This window comes from Anopheles darlingi, chromosome 3 (genome assembly GCF_943734745.1).
Source record: "Anopheles darlingi chromosome 3, idAnoDarlMG_H_01, whole genome shotgun sequence".
Lineage (NCBI taxonomy): Eukaryota > Metazoa > Arthropoda > Insecta > Diptera > Culicidae > Anopheles > Anopheles darlingi.
Genome location: NC_064875.1, coordinates 32,228,289 through 32,238,119, shown reverse-complemented (window position 1 = coordinate 32,238,119; position 9,831 = coordinate 32,228,289). Strand labels below are relative to the sequence as shown.

At 51.5% G+C, this 9,831-nt stretch overlaps 1 protein-coding gene across 2 annotated transcripts; it reads left to right on the top strand.

Moving 5' to 3' along the window:
• The first annotated feature begins 1,497 nt into the window (after positions 1-1,497).
• On the top strand, positions 1,498-9,622 carry LOC125956138 (uncharacterized). 2 transcript variants are annotated; one of them, XM_049687714.1, is made up of 6 exons: positions 1,498-1,950; positions 3,185-5,002; positions 5,100-5,192; positions 5,295-5,437; positions 7,728-9,374; positions 9,463-9,622. In XM_049687714.1, exons 2-6 carry the CDS (start codon positions 3,620-3,622, stop codon positions 9,620-9,622), a joined length of 3,426 nt encoding a protein of 1,141 aa, XP_049543671.1. In that variant the 5' UTR covers positions 1,498-1,950; positions 3,185-3,619. The 2 variants fall into 2 exon arrangements, with proteins under 2 accessions (XP_049543671.1, XP_049543670.1); XM_049687713.1 differs by having other exon boundaries at positions 1,498-2,257.
• Positions 9,623-9,831: the final 209 nt, after the last annotated feature.

The window sequence follows — 9,831 nt, the reverse complement described above, 5'->3', positions numbered from 1 at the left end:
GAAATTTCAACTCAATGTTCAAAAATGGGAAACTTATGTAAGCTTTTGGCTCATTTATAAAGCCTCAAAACGATTAAAAGTTTTTTAAGTAAACAAAAACTTATTTTAACTGTTTTTTAGTTTTCTTTGCAATTATTTTCGACCTCATAAATTGCTTATGTTATGATGCTTGTTTATATTGCATCAATAACATTGGGCTTGTATATCTAGAGGTCGCTCTAGAAGTTCGGTGAAGCAACGAATCGACAATTCGTCGACGAAATCATCATATCTAGCAATCTAACTTTCCACAACCATCAAACCCCTCCCCCCCACTCCCCTCCCCTTGGACTCATACGGATCGCGACCCTTTGCCGACTCTTCCATCTCACGTCTTGCCAGCTCAGCGCGTTAGCGACGGCCTTGCAATGTACACACAAGCTCTCGCACACACAAACCACACACACACACGCACACAGAGGAGACGTCGTCGGTCAATCGATCCGATCCAAGCTCATGGAAAGCAACGCGCGAAATTCAATGCGCAACGGAATAATACCGAAAAATTAACAGAAACAAAAACAAACAAACACAAAGCCGAGGCCGAGCAGCAATGGCGGCGAACGAAAACATTATCAAAATAGTACGCACCACCAGAAGGCTTGTCATCGAGGCTCTTGCGTGTGTATGTGTGTGTCTGACGAAAGGGAAGACAGGGAGAACATTCCAGGAAGGTGCAGCAGAGGCGCGCAACACACTTTAAGTACGCCGGGACCACGAGCCGAGCGTGATCCTGCCTGTGCGAGTGCCGAGCGACCAGGACAGCGCGCGCAACAGAGAGTGTGTGAGAGAGAGAGCGAGAGCAAGATAGAGATGATCAGAGCAAGCTGGTGGCGGCTGGGGCTGGGGCGACGCCTGTCTGACTCCAGCATCATTCGAGGCAGCGGAGATGTCGACGGCGATGAGATCAGCCCGGGATACTGTAGTGGCCAGCGCGTGCTCCACCACCCTCCGAGGTCACACAGCTACGATTGTGTGCATGTGTGGCTCAGCATCGGCGAGAGGGGAGCACCAAAAAGGCGCCCGTACCAAACCATGCCAACTATGTTTTTCATTTATTTACATTATGAGTTTGCCAAATGCCTCCTGTGTTTCCACATCGCAGTGCAAGGGGTCGAGACGGGTGGGTAGGGAAAGGGGTGCTGCCGAACGTCACTGATGCTAGTGGTGGTGGTAGCGATACGGAGCGGAGCATTGCGTTGGTAGAGAAAATGAGGGCGTACAACGTCGCTCGCTCGTTCGCTCGCCCGTCCGTCTATGTATAACGTTTTTCTTTTCGCTTTTTTTCCCTAATTTTCCTACCTCCTCCACACCGCCCACCCACTCGCCTTCGCCCTCGCTCTCTAGCTGGCCGTTCAACTGTTTTCCAATTCACTCCTCCTCCTCCTCCTCCTCCTCTGCAGCGGAGCGCGAGAGCGGGTAAAAACCGACCACGGCCGCCACCCCGGTAACAACCAACGAAGCAGGCGGCAGCGCCAAGATGTACGATGACGCGAACTCAAGGCAATCGCGTGTGTACGCCGCCTCTGAGAGGAGCCTCTCTGAGCGATGCGAGACTACCCTCGGCGCCCGAACACCCCGGCTGCTGCTCCGTCGTCGTCGTCGTCGTCGTCGTCGTGGATTGGGCCTCGGCCTCTCTCGGTCTCTCGCTCTCGTTCGCTCTCGTTCGCTCTCGTTCGCTCACTTTTCCATTTGCCCTCTTGTGGCGCTGATAGCTTCGCGCTCGTCCCGGGGGCCTTCCTTCGGGGAACGGGTTTTGGGTCCGGTCTGGGGTTTTCGGTGTTTTACGTTCACACCAACTAACGACGTGTGGATGGAAAGATCATCGTCGTCGTCGCAACCGTCGTCGTCGTCGTTGTGTACGCAAAGAGCAACATCGGCATTAACAGCCTACAAGAAGAAGAAGAAGAGGTAGAGTTTCTCTGTGTGTAGTGGCGGTGGAGCGGGGCGATAGGCCCTATAGTGTTTTACTTAAAAGTGTTGGCCACAGTACGAGTACGAGTGAGTGCCAAAACAATAGTGCCCAGCAAGTGATCAAGGTGTGTTGGTTGGTTAGTCCGTGTTGTGTGTTGGACATTTTAGTCAAGAAAACACACGCGTACACAACCGTCATTGTCGCCGCTGTGTTGATGAAAAGATTTGATTTGTGAGCAAAAGCGAGCCAGCAGCAGCAGCAGCAGCAAATACGAGCAGGAGGAGAAGGAGGCCGATACAAAAGGTAATACACGAGGCATAGCAGCCTGGTAGCAGTAGCAGAAGAAGGCGAAGGAGGAAAAGGAGAAAAAGGAAGAATAATCAAACTGACAAGCACTGCATCATCCAAAGGAAGAGCGTTAAGGGGAGGGCGGAGGACGCGTACATACGGGGTCGTACGGCCGGAAATCCATTCCATTGTTGCTGGATGATAGTGGTTTAGTGGTAGAGTGGAACACGGTGGTATGTGTGTGTGTGTGTACGATTGGTTCAAGGCGCGTGGTACCCCTTGGTGTGCAAAAGAGGAAGTGGAACGGGAGACGAGGTCTCAGCCGAACACGCGAGGCTATTGTGTGAACACCAAGTGAGAGATAGGGAGAGGGAGAGAGCAGAGCATTCGGCGGCGTTGTCGTCACAATTCAAAATACTGTCAACTGTCAAACTGCCTCTGGTGTGCTGTGCTGCTGTCCTGTGGTCGTGGTGATGCTATGGTGCCGGATCTAATAGCTTCAAGGAGCGCGCGTCCTCACATCCGCTTTTGATAACCTTCAGCAGCGAGGTTGTGTGTGTTTGTGTGTGTGTGTATGTGTGTGGCTAGTGTTTTTTCTCGTTTTCCAGCGGTGCGTTGTATTAAATTGATAAAACATTTGCGGCAAACTTGCGCTACTTGCGTGTGCATTTGACCAGTTACAGTGTATGCGTGTGCGTTTTGGTAGACGGCGGCCTATTCGACTCGACTCGACATTGGATTAATCGAAACAAGCCGAGTGACAAAGGGGGACCACTAATTAACGTGAAAACGGAAATAGAAAACGCATGATTCTTCGATTCTCGATCCATCTGGAGGCACACGCTGTTCATAACTCACCGTTGTAGTTGTCAAAAAGGCTCAATGTTTTTTGCACTCACTTTTCTGAACGCTTTTGTGTGTGTTTTTTTTATTTCATTCTAGTATTCATCGCAACGTGACAAAAAAACCGTGCAGCATCGAGAGGGAGAGAGAGAGAAAGGCTGTGTTTGTGTGTGTGTGTGTGTGTGTGTATATGTGTGCGCCCACTGAAACAATAGATCCAACAGAGGAAGAGAAGAGGACACAAGGAGGAGCATCACCAGCAGGAAAGTGAAAGAAACCGGAGAGAACTGCAAGCATCGGATCGCAGCTTCTCATCATCGACGAGAGTACGTCTTTTTGGCGCTGGTGCGTGCCGCGTCGACGCGTTTGGGGTACGAAGGAGAAGGGCAGCGCAAAGCCACCGTCGTCGTCGTCGTCGTCGTCGTAGTAGTCCTCAGTTTCCCTTTCGTGCAAGCGCGTCACACTTAGCAACAGGAGCAGAAGCAGGAGTGGGAGAGAGAGAAAGAGGGAGGAGAGGTGCCATTGGCGCGCAACATGTGTGCAGCAACGGCACCGGTAACGGTGAAACAGGAACGTCACGATGAGGCCGAAATCAAGGAGATGGCCGAGAAGATCATGGAGGTACACAAACAGCAAATAGCGAAAGCGGCCGCCACCGCAACACTACAACAGCAACAGATACTACCGGGAACGGCGGTCGTTGGTGGTGGAGGAGGGGCCGCGGTACGAACAGCCGGCGGTATGCTAGCGGGCGGTTCACAAGCCGCCTCAGTATCGGCGACGGCAGGCGTAAACGGCATTAGTGCAGCAGCAGCGGCAGCGGCAGCCGGAGGGCAAGCCAACATACTAAACTATCTGACGCGCAAACCAACCGCGTCCAACACGACTCCGGCCAACGGTGCCACGGCCGGAATGCACACCGGTACCGGCGTCTCGCAGAATGGTGCCAACGGCACAAAGGGAGGGAGCGGCACGCTGGAAGGCAGCAGTATCGAGGTGTGCGACGAGGAAAGCCTGAAGGGACACTTTGGGTGGGAGACGTTCCCGAACAAAACCTACATTCCCTACATACTGCGAGAACAGGAGCGGTACTGTTCGGTGCGCATGCTGGAAACCCGGCTACTGGGCAAGTACCTCAACTATCTGCACCAGGACATCTACACCTGCACCTGCGTCAAGTCGTACTTTATTACCGAGGCCGAGAGTAAGCTGCTGAACGAGATCAACGCCAAGCACTCGGACATGTACTTTGGGCGCGAGATGTTCACGATGAGCGATGGCGTCGTGCGGTTGACCGATGCGCACAAGTTCTACCGCTTTCTGGACGTGTGCTACCACAAGCTGATGATGGGTTGCAGCACACCGAACGACAAGTGCGGCTTCATACGCATCAACAAGGAATCCGTCGTACCGTACACGGTGCGCGATGGCCAGAAGATGGTGCCACTGTTTTACTTCGAGGGTGAAACCGATAACCTGCGGCTGAAGGCGGACAATCTGTCCGGATGGGATCTGTCGTATTTGAAGTTTTGCTGTAAGGTGCAGGGCATCCGGAATGAGCTGTTCGCTAGTGATTCGGTGGCGGTCATTAGTTTAACCGACATTAAGGGATACTTTCCACCCGGTACCGAGTTTGAAGATTACTGGCCGAGCAAGGTGGTCGATTCCCAGCTACTGTCCGGTTCGAAGAGCAACACCACGGTCCACTGGACGAGGCAACCGGCGCACGCACCACAGAAGACGTCCGGTGGTATGCACGGCGGCGGTGGTGGTGGTGGTGGTGGCGGCTCCCAGGGTCGAAAGGTCTCCAACAACAACAACAACAGCAACAGCAATGCATACCAAGCGCTACCGACGCAAGCGAATCTTGCCAAAAACAACCTGCAAATGAACAGTATTACAGCGGCGGCCGTTCAGGTAAGTGGCCATTTCTGTGGCCACCTTTCCTCTCATTTGTCTGTGTGTGTGTGTGTGGTCCTGTATAATGAATGTCTACTTCGATTGTTCTTCGTAGGCCATCTCTAACAATTGGAATCTCGTGAATGGTAACCATGGAAACATGCTTACTCAGCAAGAGCAACTCCTACGGATAACGCAAGCACAACAGGTAAGATGAATGGCGTACGGTTTTCGATGCAGTCAGCGGCATCGCGTCCCGACCGCAGTACACTTACCCACCCGTTTCCTTCCTCTTGACTTTCTTCTGCAGACTGCACAGGCGCAAGCACAGATTCGTAGCATGCAATTTCAGCAGTACAGTTCCTATCTCAACAGTGCCCTGTCGATGACACCACGCGGTTCCCAGAATCAGGCGGTACCACCGCCGCTAGTCCGTTCGCAGGCCGCTCATCTGTAAGTACCGAGAGCAACGACACACAAGGAGCCGGAGGGCGGACAAACGTCGCGTCACGTCGCGTCGTAAACTCTGGTCATCCTTGTGCGCTCCCATGGTTTGCTTGGTTGCGCGACGGGAGGTGTCCCCTATTTTCCCTCCATACCACACTACCACTACCGTCCTGCTATTTGTTGTGTGCTTCCTTCGTAGAGTATACATTTATATCTTGCGTACACCGATCGTTATCGTACTCGTCATCGCGATCTTCTACCTCCCCATTTTCGTTCCTTTTCCAATAGCCCCACTCGTTATCCTTTTCCTACCACACACTCCCGTAGGCCGTACATTCCGATCGGTGAACGCACGAAAATTTCCGTTTCGCAAATTTGTTTCTCTATTAGCCACACTTTGGTTGTTTTCCCTGTTTTGCACTATTCTATTTACTACTTGTTCTGTTGCCACTCTCGGTTTTTACTTTGATTTGTTTGGAGTGTCCGCCGGGAATGGCTCAAACGAGGGATAGGAAGGAAGATAGAAGGATTCAGACATTGGCAATGAGCAAATGGAGAACAAGAGATAGAATTAATTGTGAGTTAACGATGGTTAGTTGAAAGTTGTCTATGGTGCCAGCACATGTTCGTAGTGCGCACATTGTGTAAACGTTGTTTGTACTGATGATCACAGTCACATTTGCAATCTCTCTTAGCGACGCGAAGGATACTGGTGAACTAAGGACAACTTAAAATACGGTTGACATGGTTGGACACACATTTTTATTGGACAACTTGTAGAAACATTTCCTCTTTAGATTATTATTTAAGTTATTGAGTTTGTATCGATTTCTTAATAGATGATGTTAAACGGTCCTTTGTCATTAAATTCTCAAAAGGCTGCTCACGTCTGGTCGTAATGTAATTCAGTTATCTAGGCCTATTGAAGCTTTAATAGTCGAATTCAATTAATATTACAGCTTTCACAAACACACAAACACACTAGCAATTCTCTCATTGTTGGTGGTAGAAGGCAGTATGTAGTAACAAACTGTCAGAACTTTAGGTTTCTGAATCATTTCGTCGAATCAATCGTACCTTGTGTGTGCTGTGTATAGATAGTATGCCCTCTTGGATTCCTGTATTTGATAGACAGTATTTGTCCGGATGTTTGCAATGTGTACTCACATGTTTTGCTTCGTTCGTTATAGTACAAACCATGTTGAATATTTGATTTTTTGTCCGCGTCCAATCATACACAAAAACACATGTTCGTGAATGGAAGCGTAGCAAGCTTTGTTGTTTTATAAGGTTGAACGATACGTTTAGCCGCCGAACCTTGCTGACGAATCTTAGTTACCCTAGGAAGATTCTTACTTCTAGTTTTGTTTCAGTCAGTTTTGTATTTTTTGTTTTACTTCCCGAACGAACTATCTTATCGTGGCGCTTCCATACCAGATTTGAAGTAATTTAACTTTCAATCATCTTTTAGTCCCATCCGTAGGAGTAGATGTGTTTACCTCCCTTTTTTTGCAGAACGCTATCAGTGGTGTTGAGAGCTTGCTCCGGTACGGAAGGACTGTGTGGTGTGGTGTTGTGGCATATGTGGCTGGTTTAAATGCGGTGGGGATGCCTTGCAAATGGCGTGCTTACTGAGCTTTATCCGAATGCCAAGCAAAACCCGACAATCATTCGCAGCATCGTATACGTCGACCAGATCAACGCATCTGAGCACGAGAAAAAGATAGAAGGAAGCGAGAGAGATAGAGAAAGCGTGGCCAAAATCTCACTGGCCACTGGAATGGAATGAAGCGACACACAATCAAGATCGTTTGATTCTGAAGTACATGGCGAGAAAGCGAGGACAGGGGCCGAGACAGGGAGAGAGAAAGAGAGAAACGGAGATAGAAGGATGGCAGATGTAAGATAGAGAGAGAGAGAGAGAGAGCGCGAGCAAAGGAAAAGGAAAAGCAAATTTGCAAATTTTCTTATGGAAATAGTGTTGTCTTTGATAACTATAGCAACCTCGATCATTGCTATGATCGACCCTCCCCCTTGAACAGACCCAAATAGAGCGGTTTCCTAGGGAACCTGGCATATGCTACTTGGGGCAACATACTTCTAGTGCTGGTTTTAAGTACGAAATGGAATAATGCACAAGGAAAATGGCAGTGTGTGTGGTATGTGCGTGTGTGTGTGCGTGCGTGCGTGTTTTGTACGGTCAGTTCTTTTTGGTCGGTTTCGCGATCCATTTTATCTGCTCGCGAGCACGCTAAACTCTACTACGTTGTGTGTCATATATGCCTTCCCCCCGCAGGTCAAATGTCGGTGGAGGTGCATGTGGTGTTGGTGGTGCTAGTGGTGCCGGCGGCGGCAGCAGCGGTAGCGCGTCCGGAGCCGGTAATGGTGGTGCTGGTGGTGGTGGTGGCGGCGGCGGCTCCCTGCGCTCGACCAGTACCAGCAATCCATTGCCGTACCTGAACCCTGCCCTCTCCATATTCGCCACCTCAAGCAGTCCCAATGGCACCGTCAACATGTCCCGCCTGAACCATCAGCAGATCAGTGAGCTCACGACGTCGCCCGGTGGGAACCGCGAATCGCTTCTCTCGGGCAACAGCGCCTTCGGTGGATTATCGCTAGGGCGTAACGTTACCATCACACCGACGTCGGCCAACAGCACCGGCAGCAGCTACCAACGTGGGACAGCAGGAGGCAGTGGTCAATCGAAGAGTGGCGCCTACTACAACCAATCGGGCGTGCCGGTAGCGTACCCGAAAAACCCGCCTGTTTCGATCACCGCTCTTCCGATCGGTTCTCCAACGCGTGCCTCACCGAAGGGCGTGCAGGCACGTCAACCACCGCCTGCTTTGATCCCTGTGCAGGGAGGGGAAGGTGTTGGTGGTGGCCACCAGGTGCCACCGTATCCACAGAATGCCGTCGATCTGGTGACGCAGTTGACGAGCCTGTTCGGTTCGGATAAGCTCGAGATGATACAGGATCTGCTGCAAGATATGGGTGTTGGCGGCGGTGCCATTGGGCAGGCTCGCGAGCGAAGCAACACCAGTCACCTTACCACACCTTCGTACCGGGACCACACCACCACTGGTAGCGTTTCGGTGACCGGAGGGTCGGCGGGTTCCTCCTCTTCTGTTATTGTGCATGACGGTGGTAGTAGACGTGGCGGTGGTAGTAGAGTAGACGAGTTTGCGCGGAACCAACAGAGCGTCATCAAGAGCGCCATCGGAAGCAACGGCGGCAGCGGAAGCTACGCTTACCGTGGCCATCATACCGGGTCCGGCGGAACGTTGGATGTAATCGATCTGTCTTCTTCCCCAAGGTCCAGCATGGCCGGAGCGGCAACCCTCAGCCAGCAACACCAGCAGCAACTGCAGCAGGCGGCGGTCGCCCAACAGCAGGCACAGCAGCAGCAGCAACAATCACAATCCTCTGGTGGTGGTAGTAGCAGCGGCAGCAAGCGATCAGCGAGCGGATCTTCGGGCCATTCCGGCGGCAGCAGTAGTCGATCAAGCACTATCATCAGTTCCTCGAGCGGTGGTGGTGGCAGTAGCGGAGGTTCCATTACTAGCAGTAACAGCTATCGCAATGCCACTAGCGTGAGCGTGTTGCAACAGTTGCAGCAGCAGCAACAGCAACAGGCGGCTGCCGCTGCAGCTGCCATCGCTGCCGCGGCCTCTGCCGTCGTCGGTAGTGTGGGTGATACGCCCCGTAATCTGACCATCATACCAGAGCTAAACATTGGCGTAACCCCGTACAAACCGTACGAGGTGGTGAAGAAACCGGTGGAAAACAAAATCATCTACTGCGTCAACAAGACGCCCTATCGACACAACGAATATCTGATGACCATTTTTGATTTGAAGGATGTGTTTTTCCCCTATGTTAACCTGGAAATGTGTCGCCGGGTGCTGACCGCGCTGGAAATTAATCTTTTCATCGGCAATAGGTAGGTGACGACCAGATTTGATTATCACGGTACAGTTAATTCATACGCGGTACTAATGGTTTTATATGAATTTTTGTGTTTTTTTTAGCCTGCAGTATCAAGCCCTGCTGGAAGCTGGCCGCACGAATGTGGACAAAATGCCAATGGTGCAGGTGACCGATGTTATGACTTATATGCCGCAACTGCAGTACATGGTGCGGAGCCAGATCCAGGATACGCCCGCCAGCAAGCGGGCTCGCATCAGCTAGGAATTGGGGTGGGGGGTACAGCAGCGATGCCCTCAGAGCAGCACGATCGTTACCGACCTGATATCAACGACAAAACCATCGTCTTCGTCATCATCATCAGCGGCAGCAGCAGCAGCAGTAGCGACGGGTGCCACGGGAGGACACGGAGAAAGCATTGCGAATGGTTCCGGTTTACTGCACGGTGGTGGTAGTGGTGGTGGTGTTGGTGG

Excerpts from the sequence above, each read along its gene's own strand:
- LOC125956138 (XM_049687714.1), top strand. The coding sequence starts at position 3,620 with ATGTGTGCAGCAACGGCACCGGTAACGGTGAAACAGGAACGTCACGAT. Across the intron at positions 5,193-5,294 it reads GGATAACGCAAGCACAACAG|ACTGCACAGGCGCAAGCACA; the intron begins GTAAGATGAATG and ends TTTCTTCTGCAG. Across the intron at positions 5,438-7,727 it reads CGTTCGCAGGCCGCTCATCT|GTCAAATGTCGGTGGAGGTG; the intron begins GTAAGTACCGAG and ends TTCCCCCCGCAG.